Source organism: Ooceraea biroi, chromosome 3 (genome assembly GCF_003672135.1).
Source record: "Ooceraea biroi isolate clonal line C1 chromosome 3, Obir_v5.4, whole genome shotgun sequence".
Taxonomy (NCBI): Eukaryota; Metazoa; Arthropoda; class Insecta; order Hymenoptera; family Formicidae; genus Ooceraea; species Ooceraea biroi.
The window spans coordinates 101394-116067 of NC_039508.1; the positions used below are offsets into that span (position 1 = coordinate 101394).

At 41.2% G+C, this 14674-nt stretch overlaps 3 protein-coding genes across 5 annotated transcripts in view; 2 read left to right on the forward strand and 1 right to left on the reverse strand.

Annotated features, from left to right (window-relative positions):
- Positions 1–3032: 3032 nt before the first annotated feature.
- LOC105277467 (L-2-hydroxyglutarate dehydrogenase, mitochondrial) lies at positions 3033–6798 on the forward strand. 2 transcript variants are annotated; one of them, XM_011335837.3, is made up of 8 exons: positions 3033–3248; positions 4035–4156; positions 4736–4937; positions 5095–5307; positions 5558–5749; positions 5820–6091; positions 6198–6377; positions 6451–6646. In XM_011335837.3, the coding sequence occupies exons 2-8, from the start codon at positions 4074–4076 to the stop codon at positions 6644–6646; spliced, it is 1338 nt and encodes a 445-aa protein (XP_011334139.1). In that variant the 5' UTR covers positions 3033–3248; positions 4035–4073. The 2 variants fall into 2 exon arrangements, with proteins under 2 accessions (XP_011334139.1, XP_011334138.1); XM_011335836.3 differs by having other exon boundaries at positions 3036–3289; positions 6451–6798.
- LOC105277462 (post-GPI attachment to proteins factor 2) lies at positions 6464–8636 on the reverse strand. Of its 2 annotated transcripts, XM_026968169.1 has the most exons (5): positions 8159–8636; positions 7632–7878; positions 7315–7530; positions 7102–7245; positions 6464–6590 (listed from the first exon to the last, which is right to left on the reverse strand). In XM_026968169.1, the coding sequence occupies exons 1-4, from the start codon at positions 8348–8350 to the stop codon at positions 7118–7120; spliced, it is 783 nt and encodes a 260-aa protein (XP_026823970.1). In that variant the 5' UTR covers positions 8351–8636; the 3' UTR covers positions 6464–6590; positions 7102–7117. The 2 variants fall into 2 exon arrangements, with proteins under 2 accessions (XP_026823970.1, XP_011334132.1); XM_011335830.3 differs by lacking the exon at positions 6464–6590 and having other exon boundaries at positions 6835–7245; positions 8159–8635.
- A 136-nt stretch (positions 8637–8772) lies between these two features.
- LOC105277465 (WW domain-binding protein 4) overlaps positions 8773–14674 on the forward strand; it is a 32305-nt gene continuing 26403 nt past the window's right edge. Inside the window, exon 1 of the mRNA XM_011335832.3 lies at positions 8773–9141. Coding sequence (XP_011334134.1) covers positions 9140–9141 — 2 coding nt within the window. The 5' untranslated portion in view covers positions 8773–9139. The remainder of the gene's footprint in view (positions 9142–14674) is intronic.

A 14674-nucleotide genomic window follows, 5' to 3' on the forward strand; every position in this document is an offset into this window, starting at 1 on the left:
CGCAGCCAGGTGCGGTGCGATCTGCATGCGGCACAGCCGGCCGCATGATTGGCCGCGTTACACAACTCGGCCGAAACTTTTCCTCCTTTAATCAAACTGTCGGATTCGCGTTCGTCCGCGCGTTCGGGTGAACGACCCCGAAGAAGGAGAAACGGGGCGAACTTCCGTGAAATCCTACTATAAGCGCACGTCCGCGTAATGCACCCCGCTCGCTCGCTCGCTCGCCCACGCAATGAGATAACGAAACTTACCGCTAATATCGCGAAACCGCGCCACGGATCACCGCGGCATATCGAAATTGTTTACCGGGCACCGTGCCAGCGCTATTAAGCGATCGTTTATTTATATCTTTGCTCGGCCGCGCGCGTGGGCGTACCTACTTTCAAAGTAATGCTCTTGATACCGCGAGCGCACGGATTATTGATGGCGAGATTAAGGGCGTTGCTTAGAAAGCGCATGGGACGCATTTGGTGAGATATTAACGTGCACGATATAAATAATGATTAACTTGGTTAGCACGTACGACTTGCGCGATTGGATTATGAATCTTTCGCATAATTCTCGAGCGATCCTTCCTCGACAAAAATATCCGTATACTGAATATTTTTATGTGATTAAAATCACTAATCACAGTTTTTCCGGCGATAAATGGGCCAGATGCAAATGACGAAACGTTACGAGCGTTGAGCTTTAAAGCGCGAGCTCGCAATGTTCGAGCTGGCGCTAGAAATTTTTGTCCGCAAAACATTCGTTTTCCTTCGAAACAAAATGCGCCTTCTCTGCATTATCTCTCACGGAGATATTACCCGGTTTCGTTTGCTAAATGATAAATTGGATTACGTCCGCCGTGTAACTGCCAATTACTCTTCGACCATTCGACCGTCCGACTCCGTACGCGTTCATACATCCCGTACAACGAGGAACTGAGAAATGTGGACACGGTCATTTATCACCGAGCGGGCGAAATCACGACGGAACAATGTCTACCGTATCGTCGTCGCGTTTCTTTCAATCCAACGTGTAACGAGAACTCGCACGCCGAGCCGAGTGCTCCGAACGCCATTAAAAACGATCATTATAATTCATTGAGGATCATATGTAATAACGAGAACGTTCATGGACCGCGACAGATGCTAGATTCTAGATATCAGAAAAACGACGGATCGATATCTCTGACTAGAAATCTTATTTGCGAGTTCACTATGAACCGGTTTCGGAGAAAGAAAGAGAGATAGCGTACTCGAGCCATTTATATACGAGTTATTAACTTTTATTATAATTTTATTAAACAGTTTATTAAATATTTGAGAATATCCGACGACAGAGTTATCGTAAGAGACGGGAGATACGTTTACGACGAGAGCAACGCCCGATGTTGCAATATTAGCGCTTTATAACGGATGATTCAAGAAGCACCATTAATATGCTAAAGAAGGACTATCGGAATGCAATAACGACTCGTGCGCGAAGAAAGCAAACACCTTCCTTGATAATGTAGCAAGCCGTGGTTAATTGATTTTTACGGCTGTACGTAAGTGTGCTGTTTGTCAGGGAACGAAGTCGGCTTGCTGACATGGTCGTTTGTCATCGGGGGAAAAAAGCAGGTTTCGAAACCGCCGCGGCGGCCTCGATAACTTGCGAATGCGTGATATTTATTGCGCGCACTTGGATGGAACGAAGATGGTTTCGTGACGATCGCGCGACACGGACCGTTGGAGCGCCGTCGCGCGATCGTCGCGAAATCATCCCCACTCTATCCTCACCACATGCTACTTAAATTACTACAAATTAAAATAGATGTATAATCGGTTATTCGATTATTGAAATCATATTGGAGTTATTCTTTCCAGCTATCTTTTCACGCTTTTTATGCGTAAACTGAGAATAACTTGCGCAAAATTTCTTTTATGAGTGAAATTGAAATTCCTGAACAAGCGTCGAAAGAAGTCATGTAGCTGAGAAGACTAACCCCCATCGAGGAAGTGTCCGAAAGACTTACATAAGCATGCTCCGGCTGCAGTTCAGACGTCCACTATTATTTATGCACGTGCACTACACAATAAACACACAAATAACGCGAATAAACTAATGAATGCGCATTATTTAGGTATGCAAATAACTCCACTCTTTTCACGGACACGAACGCGAACGCGGCGTGGATAATGGCGACACTATATCGAAATTTCAAATTCGAGAATCGAATCTGCATATCGAAGTGACTCTCGGCGTCACCGCGAGCGGCGCCACTTGCTGGTGCCTCGATTCTATCCGCTCCCCACGATCAACGTAACCTTTAAACGCTCAGGGACGTCTACCAAATTAAATTCGATAATCTAAATCGAGTTATATTTTTTTTATACATGCCAAATTAATAAATCTATATTAATCTTGAATAAATTTCCCCGTCATTCGAAAGTTTTAATCACGATAAAATTAAAACAAAACAAATAGAAATGTCCATAATTGCCAAAACTGAGAGAGAAAGAGAGAGACATAAGACAGAATTAAACAAAATTCGCAAATCGGTTAATAATTAACCATGTTTACAGAAAGAGTAATCGGCAATTATACAATTTATAAGGAGCACTGATTAAGTGACAAATCAATAATTACAGATGTCTGTTAATGATCGTCGATCAAAACATGATCACAGTTTCAATTTGACGAATCAACGCACGTTAACATATTACTTTGCCAGAGCGGTCTCGTCAAAGGCGGAATTAATATTGCACTCGTGATCGCTATGTTAACTATATATATTGACGTCACGCGTTATGCGACTGTTAACCGGCGATTAACAATTCATCGCGATAATGCGATTACTCGATGACGAATGGTTAGTTGTTAATTCCCGGTTATTTTATCAAGCGGTTATCAGTTCTGCAAACAAATTACTGTTCACGGTATCAGTGTCACAAGACCGATACAGACGCTCGCATAAATTTCCAGCCGAGACGTTCAGACGTTTCGGAATTAGGCCGCGTTCGTTCCAGCGAACTTTTCGTGCCGAGAGTGCCGGCAGAGTCAAAGACAAAGACACGAGGAAAGGGGAAGGATCGATTGTTCGCCCAGAATCCCAATTTGCAGCCGCTCCTGCATCGGGTGTGCTCTACCATACACAAGAAAAATTCTATTTGGCACAGCTCCTCGTGGCGAGAACATCGTGATGTGTTTCAATCGTATCGTGTTTCGTGCCGCCTGAACCGGGTGTTTCGTTATACTCCCGCGACGTGACAACGGCCTCTAAAGTAATTTTCCGTCGCACCTTGAAAATAACTCGCGGATTCAGGTATCGCTTCAATGCGGCGCACATGCAGGCGCCAAGTTTCCGCCGTCTCTTATCTTCTCGTTAATTTAGACGTTATTACGATTCTATATTTCTCTCTCTCGTTTTCTTTATAGTATTGACTAGCACGCTGCTGCTTTTCTTCCTTGCTTCTCCAAGTTTTAGATATGTTTAGTGATAAAATGAAATTAACGTATTTGTCACTGTTATCACGGAAACAATATTGTAGTCGCATTATGTAATCAACTCACGTGGTCGATAATGTTACTTTTGTTCCTTACATTGATGTATTGTATATTAATATTTTTTTTAATTTTTATTTGCGCGATATCTTGATAAATATAATTACTAAAATTATTCTTCTTTATGGATAACGAAAATTCACCCTATATGGGTAACGTGATAGCCTAAGTATTAAATATAAAGACGTCTCCTTTTTAAATTTCTTCATATTTCTTCGAAGTTTTTCAAATAACAGTTTCCTTGACATAAAAAAATGAATATAATTACGCATTTTTTAAATAAATTTGCGCGGAAATTATTTTCATGGATCGTGCATAAAAGATACTTGGATTCATCGAAAGATTGATTTACGCCTCCACAGATTGTCAACGAAAAAGGGAAGGGAGAAATCTTGAAATTAGGCGTTGATTGTTCATATGAAAATGACATCCTTATTTGCATATTATCTGGCGCGTATTATTGGCACATTAATTACAAGTAAATTAATTACGCGATGTTTTTGTAGAAGACGCATGATCCAAATTCGAGGTGAACGCCCAATATAATGACGATGAACGTGATAACGTCGCTGACGAGGAGGACTATACCGCAGCTGCATTACCTGTCTCGTCACGCACATACCACGAGGTTAGATAATCGATATTGTCTTTTCTCTCGCAGAATTCTCATAAAAAATATTATTGTCCCAAATGAAGTATTATCATCCCCTAAAATCCCCGTTGGATGACAGTGCTTAATAAGGAACGTCGTTTAATCCGGAAACTGTTAAGTTCTTATCCAAATCCCCCGGGCTAATGTTTCGTAATAAGCTTTAGCTGGGGATTAATAAGCCTCCCACGTATCGCACAAAGCTGCTACTTATTACTTAACAACGGAAAATTGATGCATGGATTATTATCTAACGTGTACAGACTTTCTCGTTGAATAAATTTTGTAGTTTTATATAAAATCTCATTAGGAGGATGTTTCCTCTCTGTATTAATTTATCAATTTTTTCATTTCATCCACATTAACAGTCAACTTTCCTTATTTAATTATTACTTTTATTTTTACCGAAAGAAAAATCCGCGAAATATCAGTCAACCACGAAGCGATCTCGCCTTGAGATAAAAAAAAGCACTTGGTACCTTTAAGTCGTAGAGAAGATAAGAATGCTCTGGATACAAGCTGCTTGTTTAATTCACACGAATGAAATTTTATTTTCAGCAAGGATCAATGCGGCGCGTTCGACCTGGTGATCGTCGGCGGTGGCATCGTCGGATGCGCCACTGCTCGCGAAATAATGATGAGACACCCTAACATGAAGATGGCCATCGTGGAGAAGGAGAACGCCCTGGCGATGCATCAAACGATGCACAATAGCGGCGTAGTGCACGCCGGCATTTATTACACTCCTGGAAGCATGAAGGTAAACTAAAAGTGAATATCGATGTCTCCGAATCTCTGCTGCGATAAGATAAGAGGCGGAGACCGACAGCTAATAAATGACATGCAATAAAATTGTTAAAATTCATGATTAGCGAGAACAATTGACGAACGATCAAGAAACTTTTGATTGTTTGCAGGCGAAGCTGTGCGTGGAAGGGCTGAAACTCTCGTACGAGTACTTTTGCAAGAACAACATACCTCACAAGAAAGTCGGTAAGCTGATCGTCGCCCAGAACCCGGCACAAGTCAAGAGGATAGACGACCTCTTCGATCGAGGAACGAAGAACAACGTGCCGGATCTGCAGATCGTCGAGAAGGACTGCATATCGAAATACGAACCCAAGTGCCAGGTATGATTGGAAAATAATTTGTGCCCGATCGTAAAATTTGCATCGAAAAATTCACAATATTCAGCCACAAATCTTGATATAAATTTTTTTACTCAGAATTTAATTCGATTCAATATGATCTGTCGTATTTCATTAATTTCAATTTTAACGTTGCTCAGAAGTAACAACCTGCAACTCAAAATAATACAAAACTGTGGTAATTTCGAGGCGACGTGTCCGTGAAAAATAAAATCATATTTATTCATATCAGGGAGAAAAAGCCTTATGGTCACCGTGGACCGGGATAGTGGACTGGGCGGTCGTCTGCCGAGCTTTCGCCAACGATTTCCAGAGGATGGGAGGCGAGATTTTCCTCAATTTTGAAGTAACAGGATTCGCAGAGACGACGGAATCGAGGGGACAGAGTCAGCTGGCTCCCATATCTGTTCAATCGAAAAATCGAGTAAGTTTTCATTTCCCTCGCTTCGCATTGAACTTCGCCTTAACACGCCTGATAATTCTTTTTTCTCAAGTGCATACCAACGAGATACGTATTGACGTGCGCTGGCCTGCATTCGGATCGACTGGCTGCAATGACCGGCTGCGACCCAAGTCCGCGAATAGTACCATTTCGCGGCGAGTACCTCTTGCTGAACGACAGCAAGAAGCATCTCTGCACTACCAACGTGTATCCGGTACCCGATCCCAGGTTTCCGTTTCTCGGAGTGCACTTTACACCTAGAATAAACGGCGATATCTGGCTGGGTCCCAACGCTGTCCTCGCATTTGCAAGAGAGGGCTACAGGTAACGAGTATCAAGAAAATATCATTTATTTTGATTTAGTGCAGCATTATCGAATAATATAAGCGCAATCGCTACCTAGATAGAAAATGAAATTGTTCTCTTTCAGCTGGTTCCACATAAATCTAAGAGACTGCATTGAAATGGCGAAATTCCCCGGTTTGTATAAACTCTGCTGGCGATACTTCGTGCCGGGCTGCAAGGAGGTGTTAAAATCGATTTTCTATCCGCTAGCAGTGAGGGATCTTCAGAAATTCATTCCGGAAGTTTCGTACAGGGATGTCAAGAGGTCAGTATTTTCTGCGCAACATCTTCGTCGGAGATCTTGTTAACCATCATCAATTTCGTATTTTGCGTAACAGAGGACCAGCGGGTGTAAGGGCACAGGCGTTGGACAAAACCGGGAAGCTGGTCGACGATTTCGTTTTCGACGGAGGTACCGGCAAAATCGGGAGCAGAGTGGTTCACTGCCGAAACGCACCGTCACCCGCCGCGACCAGTTCTATGGCGATAGCAAAATTTATTGCCGACAAGCTTGAGAAGGATTTTAAATTTTGAGACGTCGACGTGCCTACGTATCAAGTCAAAGACGAAGAAGGCACGAAGAAAATGAATTTTATACAGATATTTTGTAAAACATTAACATATACGCGTATGTTGTATCTATTTCTTTTATACCACGTTTATTGTAATAAATATTTTTAGGAAACATAAGATGTGAGATGATTAATATAAAACGTGCCAGATATATAAAACTGTTTTATTTTGTTCGTCAGGTTTTATTTTGAACATTATTTAAAGCGCTCTAAGAACCGTATCTCTGTAAAAATCCTGATAAATATGCATACGTAATAATTGGCACTATATTTATATTCCCCAAAAGTAATATTTTCTTGTAAATTCTCCAATATTACTTTCTGGCAGGGAAATATGGCCGGGAGATTTAAAATAAAAATGGTATATGTACAATAATATACGATAATCTTCAAGTATACATAATAATTACCACGAACCGTGAATCGGAAGAGCTTAAATGACTCGGAGTCCGTTTCTCGATATCATAAGACGCGTAGTAGCAAAGTCCAACGCTGCAGTTAGGTGATAACCCATGTTTGAGAGAACAACGCCGTATTCACTCAGAGCGAACATTGAATACACTGAAATTATGGCTCCAAGAGTACAAGAACGTCACTTCATGATGATAAAAGTGTTAATCGAGGTCTTACCTAAGGGCTCGCAATATTTATTATGCCTATAGAAGAAGTAGCACGCTACTAGTATTGATATCACGTTCAGCAGCATTAATCTGCGTTTCCACGTCAGAGACGCGACGTCAAACCATTCCCTCGTGACAGTTCGGCAACTCCTCATAATATAATACGTTAAGAACATGTGTATAAACGACGTTATCAAAAACGTTATGAAAGACATCTTGTGGAATGCTGCAAAAGAAAACGTGACGTCATTCGTTAATTGTGTATCGACTGTCCTTATATTCAGGCGCTTATGCATATGCGTCCCACCAAACGCATCATTTACATACTGTAATTCTCGTCGGAAGACCAAAAACTCAACGTTACGAGAGACGTATTTTCAATGGCGTACATGACCAGTGCAATGTTACTCAAGTATTGCGCCCATTTGTAAACGTGCTCCCTATAGTAACGGTAGTATATCATAAACACTATGATTCTCACTATTGCTTGTAGCGCTATGGCAGTCTTCCAAACGTCTCTCTGAGGCCTGTAATGACCAATCGCCGCCGAGACTGACGGTAAAAAATTGTACACCTGAAAATCACACGTCTTGCTGAGAATTAAACTTGATAATTTTAATTTTTCTTGCTTCTGTGTATGTCAAAAAATGCTTGTATCACTGTTTTCAGGCATGACGGGGATCTTCTAATTAACGCCGTCAACAAAGTCCTTTCGTGAACAGAAAAACAGAAAGTCACAGTGGAAAATCACTGGAAAGACGTTATGTCACTCGTTAAAAGTTGTAGTAGGCGACTCGACCTTGGGGCAGCAATTACGATCGCGATTACGATTGACAGCCGATTAGTTGCCGTACCTGGCAGTGCGTGGAGGTGGAATGCTCGAAATTATAGAGGACCGACCAGGCGACACAAAAGATGAACGCCACGAACGGCAGGGACACGGTGCACCATGCCACTTTGCTGAACGGCACGACGACGCGGCTCCTCGACATGTCTTCCTCCGCCGCTAAAGGAATATACTCTGACCCTAATCTAAGCTTGTTCATGATATTGGCTTTCCGGCCGACTCCGCAATCTCTCTACGTCATGAACACGCGCGGCGCGCGCTAAAGTTAATGCACCAAACACGTAACCTCGATCATCGTCGCGTTTCTCCTCCAGGTTTTTCAAGGATACGGCCGTGATGCAGCCGCGCGATTATCATCCCGATTCGAGGAAGCGATCGTGCGCGGCGAACGGCACGCGAGAATCGTCCGACACTGACAAGCAGATCGGCATCATAGCGATACAAGAGGGTTAGGTTGCGAATTGATCGAATGTAATCAGCTGTCGCGTTTGGCGCATTGCCGTTGCCGCAGCGCCGTTGCGACGCTACTTCGATCGATGCATGCGAGATGGCGACGTGCTTCAAAAAATTCAGGTGCTTTCGAATTCCATCGTCAGTAGGCAATAAATCCGTTTCTGCACTAGATGGCGTCAGTGTGTTTAAATCGACGGTGCCCGACGATCAGTCGATACCGGAATCGTTGGCGTTGGTCGTTCGTAAACTTGCACGTATTTTGCAAACGTTTTATCGCAAATACATATTTGCAATCCGCATCAATCCGCGATCGATCGAATAGAGTGACACGTGTTGTTCTTTTGCTTCCTATTCGGTGGCAAAGCTCGGGAACCCGCGAAAGCGGTGATGTTCGGTAAAGTGAGGTTATCTGCGCTAAACATCACGGATATTTTGCGTCCTTCGTCCGGAAAATCGGTGGAACTAAAACAGTGCTGAATCACAGAACAGAGTTTCATCGTCCATCAAGCGAGATATCATCGACAAGGCTATAAAAATGTGAGTAACGTTATTTATCTTTTATTTCAGCTTTCGATATCATTGGTGAAATCTTCACAAACTGGCCTGCAGTATTAATAAAGGATGACTATTGCGCGTATATAAAGGTTAGGGCGCGTACATCAGAGAAAAATATAAAACTCGAGCGAGTTAACCAATATCTCAGGCATCGAGATTGCATATTTACTTATGTTTCTTAGCACGTTATCTGCTATGACAATCGTGTCTGATGAAAGGACTCAGCTGTAACTATATATATATCGTCACATGCTGCGCATGCAACGTATAAAACGTGCAAAGATGCGCACGATAACGCGATAAACACGTATCAAACGGCATTGATATCGCGTATCTTTATATCTCGTCGTCCTTTTTGCGCGAAATCCTTTTACGGATAATAAGCATAATAATACTGCTGTCGTGCACTTTGCAAATTATATTTACCAAAAAAATTATGTAATTTATTTTCGCCACGCGTATCCGAGTCCTGTAGCAGAAATTACGTACACAGTAATTGTGTTGATGGAGACAAGATGTAATTATATCCTCCCACATCTGTAGGAAAATTCAATTAACTGCTGTTAGCAGCTCAAAGCAATTACGCAATGTGAAGTAAAAAAGCTCGGCTACGTATAGCTACGTGTAATCACGTCTAATCACGTGAATATGTAAAAAAAACAGTATATTTTGAAAATTGCTTTCGAGTTATTTAAAAAAAATACATACTATGTCTCTCTTACCGCTACTTACTTGCCGCTAGACGATTATATTCCACAACATAAGAACACGATGCCTGTCAAGCGCTTTTATGATACATCTCAACTTACACATAATACATGGAGGGGCAAAGTTACTCCCGCATCACTTAACAAGCCCGTGGCAAGGCAATTTGCGCGTGTGTAACGTGTCGCGTAACACGGCACTTCAACGAAGGCCATATTTCGCCAGCAACTTATTCGTATTCGTCGTATTCATGGCACGTTATTGTTTAATTGCATGAACGGCAACGTATCTAGGGATGTTCTTGTGTTTACGACATTCTACGGCATGCTATTGCGACAGTTTACCATAACGAGCAACTATCTGCTTCCAGCTGATAACAGCTTGCCGTAATCCTTGCCATATATAGTTCTCGTAAAGCGAATCGCTACCATGTTGCGCCACGTGCGTGAATTCGTGACCGGGAAAAGTTTGCAGACACCACCGCGTGTGCACACGGCTTAGGCGTATTTTGCATAATGCGATTTCTCCATCCCCGATACCACATTCGGCCGTATATCTATCTGCGATACGCTTCTCGTGTGGCATAATCACGGCGGCGACGGATTTGACACGTTTTGATTACTTCAGATATATCGACTTGCCTCGTGTTAAATTCCTTGTATCCGTGTATCGGACATCGTTATTTTATGTTTGTTTTCCTTGATTATTACTATATTTCTGTATTCTTTTCTTTCGAAAAATTGTTAGTTGTAAATCTTTTTCTTTTAATTCTTATTTTTCTCCGACTATTTATTCAAATATTATGATCAAGTCGGCTTTATATGAAATTCTTCAATCGCGAACGGATAAAATTAAAACTTCATTTCTGTTTCCTGAGGTTGTTTCACGAGGCCCTTTTGAAGTGGAACTGATTCGGGAAAGATTACTTCGGGAAGCAGTTCCTCTCTTCTGATCCTTATGTTTCGCTTGAATTTTTAATTTCACTCCAATTTACCTACCTCAATCCTGTTCATCTGCCGTTTACTATATCTTCATTTTATCGCGCGTAGAATTTATGACCGCAGCCCTCGTATCTGGTAAAAATATAACTTCCTTGACACGGGCGCGGCGTTATCTCGTCGATTTTCACGTGCGTAAACCCAGCACCCTACCATAATAAAGACACATGCTAGTCATACACCGAAATTAGAACCATTTGACCACCTAAGCTGAGCTTTTTCCTTGTTTTTATAAACGGTGGATCTCGAAGAACGCGCGAATTATGAGACTGTCGTCTCAGGTACATAAAGTTTCTGCAAAAATCTAATGAAATTGTGAAGTAATTATTTTATCTTGATTAATCAAGATTAATCTGAAACGAATCTTACAATTAACAGAATTTTAATTTTAGATTTTTAAATTGTGTTTCGGTCATTTATAATTGAGATCATTTCCGACGTATCCTAAAAATGTACCATTTTAGGAACTTGCAGGAGAATAGTTTCTTGATTTATGCCAATATTTTCGTGCCAAAATGAATCTCCGTCCGGTATCGACAATCCATTAAATTCAGGTATCCCTTTATAACGAGCACCTGTCGTAACTGTATCCACAACTGCGAGTAACATAGACCGATAACGGCTACCTACAGTGTCCGCCACTCCTATCCGTCTGTCTATCCTTAATAAGCGAATGTGGGCCATTTGTGTGTGTGAAGCTGGCGTATCATTTCGCGGAAAATCATTAATTATTGAGAGTTCTGGCTCCCTTTTTAATAGTTCTAGAGTTCCTGATAGGTTAAACACATAGTTCTGGCCATTAAAGCGAAAAAATCGCATAGTGCAAAGTGAGACGCCAACTTCACGCAGCGTCTCACTTTGTCCTGCGACAGTTTCCGCCATAATTCCGGCTAGATTTTAAAAGATCTACAGTTCTACATGAGTTCTAGAAAGAGTTCTAGCCAAAAAAATTTGTTTTCATCTTTTTATAATCTTCTATATATATATATATATACAGGGTGTCCCGGGTTTTAACCGACAAACTGCGGGAGCATATTCTACTAGTGGAAATAAGAAAAAATTCTTATATCGAGTTTGCTTAGAAATGCTTTATTACAAAGTTATAAACCAATATTGAAAAGAAATATGAGATAAGTAACAACGGATTTGTTCACAAAAATAAAAATTATGTACGCAATGATTTAGTGACGCATTTCAAAATGTTGTCCTTGCACATCGATACAAGCTAGACATCGACGTAGTACAGAACTTGTTACAGTACGACATTCCTGAAAATTTTGTTGCATCTCAGTAACTGAATTAGTAATTCGTTGCTTTAAATCTATCTGGTACTCTCCTGTTAGGAAATCTACGTTGATACTCTCGTACGGCAGCTCGTGCATTTCCGTCACAGAATTCGTACACGAAATGAATATCAGTGTATTCCTCATTTGAAAACACTTTTGGCATTCTGATAGTAATTGCTAGTTCACACAACGATTGAAATCTAACAGCTACTGTTGTGAAAGTAACAATTATACTGAATCGTTTCAACATAGTGAACATGAATACATGTGAATACACATAACATAAACATCTTCGACCTTCCAAATTCTACACTATGTTCCGTTGTTACTTATCTCATATTTCTTTTCAATATTGGTTTATAACTTTGTAATAAAGCATTTCTAAGCAAACTCGATATAAGAATTTTTTCTTATTTCCACTAGTAGAATATGCTCCCGCAGTTTGTCGGTTAAAACCCGGGACACCCTGTATAAGCCAAATACCACTCACTGACTCATCAACGTGCAGCCCGAACCACTGCACCCATCGACTTGAAATTTTAAGGGTATATTTCTACTATTACGTAAAATTTTTTTCGCTAGAACTCTTTCTAGAACTCATGTAGAACTGTAGATCTTTTAAAATCTAGCCGGAATTATGGCGGAAACTGTCGCAGGACAAAGTGAGACGCTGCGTGAAGTTGGCGTCTCACTTTGCACTATGCGATTTTTTCGCTTTAATGGCCAGAACTATGTGTTTAACCTATCAGGAACTCTAGAACTATTAAAAAGGGAGCCAGAACTCTCAATAATTAATGATTTTCCGCGAAATGATACGCCAGCTTCACACACACGGGCCATTTGGCGCCCGTTGTCGACCAATACGGTTGATCTGACAATGAGTCATAGAGTAGTGCTTGCACGCGTTTACGGCTGTCAATGTAGTCCACCAAGAGGAAAAGACGTCCCTTCACGACGACGACGTAGCTCCACCCTCGAACGTCGTTCACGTCGTCACGTAACTTTCCTGACCCGTGACGCCTAGACGCATTGCGTCGATGCCCTTGCCAGAAACGCCGCAATATCGTCTCACCGCGTCTACGTTGCGACGGCCTCTTCATCTTGTTCTTCTTCTTCTTTTCTGTCTCTTAGCCACTTGCCACTCAAACAACATCCTGCGATCGTTGAAGTTTGCTTCCGGTAGACACTCTCGTCTTTAATTTTCAAAATTTGAATATATTTCTAATTGTTAAACATAATCCTTCTTGCTACTGATTTTTTATCTGTTTTCGGAATTGACGTTTATTTATGAAAATGTAAACGTGTCTATAATTTTGAGATACTTAAAATTAATAAGAATTATAAATATACTTAAATCTTTAGATGTATTTAACACTTTTGCCATGCGATTTGTCGAACTGGACTGGATGATGGAAGGAATCAATTTCCGACCGACGTGGCGCAGACTGCAGATCTGCAGACGTCTCCTGCAAATCGTCCGTTGTACGTACCGCGGCTGGTGACTGCAGAGGGTACTGCACTGCCGTAGATCACCCTTGCAGATATAAAGATTAATTTCAGAGAACATTTCATATAAAATTTCACGAATATCTCAAAGAAAAACTGTGCAAAACATAAATTATTAATCTCTCACTGAAATCAGAGTTAGATCTTGTGTTATTTTGACTCTTTTAAACTACGTATCGTTTTCACTATCAATTCCAAAATCAATTCTACGCGGTGTGAGTAACCTATGAGTGCTTAACGCATGCCGATTCTGGCGCTCACGTCTCGACCGGTGTGAACCTGGCACCTGACTTTAACCAAATGAAAATTTTCGGGCATATTTCGTTTGTACCTCGTTTGTACCTGTTTGTACCATCGTTCGTTTCGTTTGTACCTCAACAGTTTAAAAGTTATAAGGGGTCAAAAAATAGCCAGCACCCAACTAAAAGATATCCGAATTTTAATAATGCCATTCGAAAGAGCATCGTTTGTACCTTCAGGAAAAATCGTTTAAATCGTTTGTACCTCAACGGAACCGGAAATACAAACTTTTAAAAATTTGAAAAAAACGTCCAAGAGGTATGTTCGTAAATTTTTGAGATATCGCAAAATGGCCAACGGTATTCGAAAGAGCTCGATTAGCACCCGTTTGTATCTCCGTTCAAATTGTTTGTACCTCAAAGGAACCAGAAGTACACTCTTTTCAAAAAAACGTCCAAGAGGTATTTTCGCCAATTTTCGAGATATTCGAAAACGACCAACGGCGGTCGAAAGAGCTCGGATAGCGCCTGTTTGTACCTGCGTTCAAATCGTTTGTACCTCAAAGGAACCGGAAGTACAGCATTTTCAATGTAAAAACCAAATAGTTGTTCGTACCTCCGTTGTTTGCAGAAATATCCGAAAATGCCCAACGCCATTCGAAGGAGCATAGTTTCTACCCGTTTGTACCTCCTTTCAAATCCTTCGAATGGCGTTGGATATTTTCGGATATCTCTACAAACAACGGAGGTACGAACAACTATTTGTTTTACTTTGAAAATG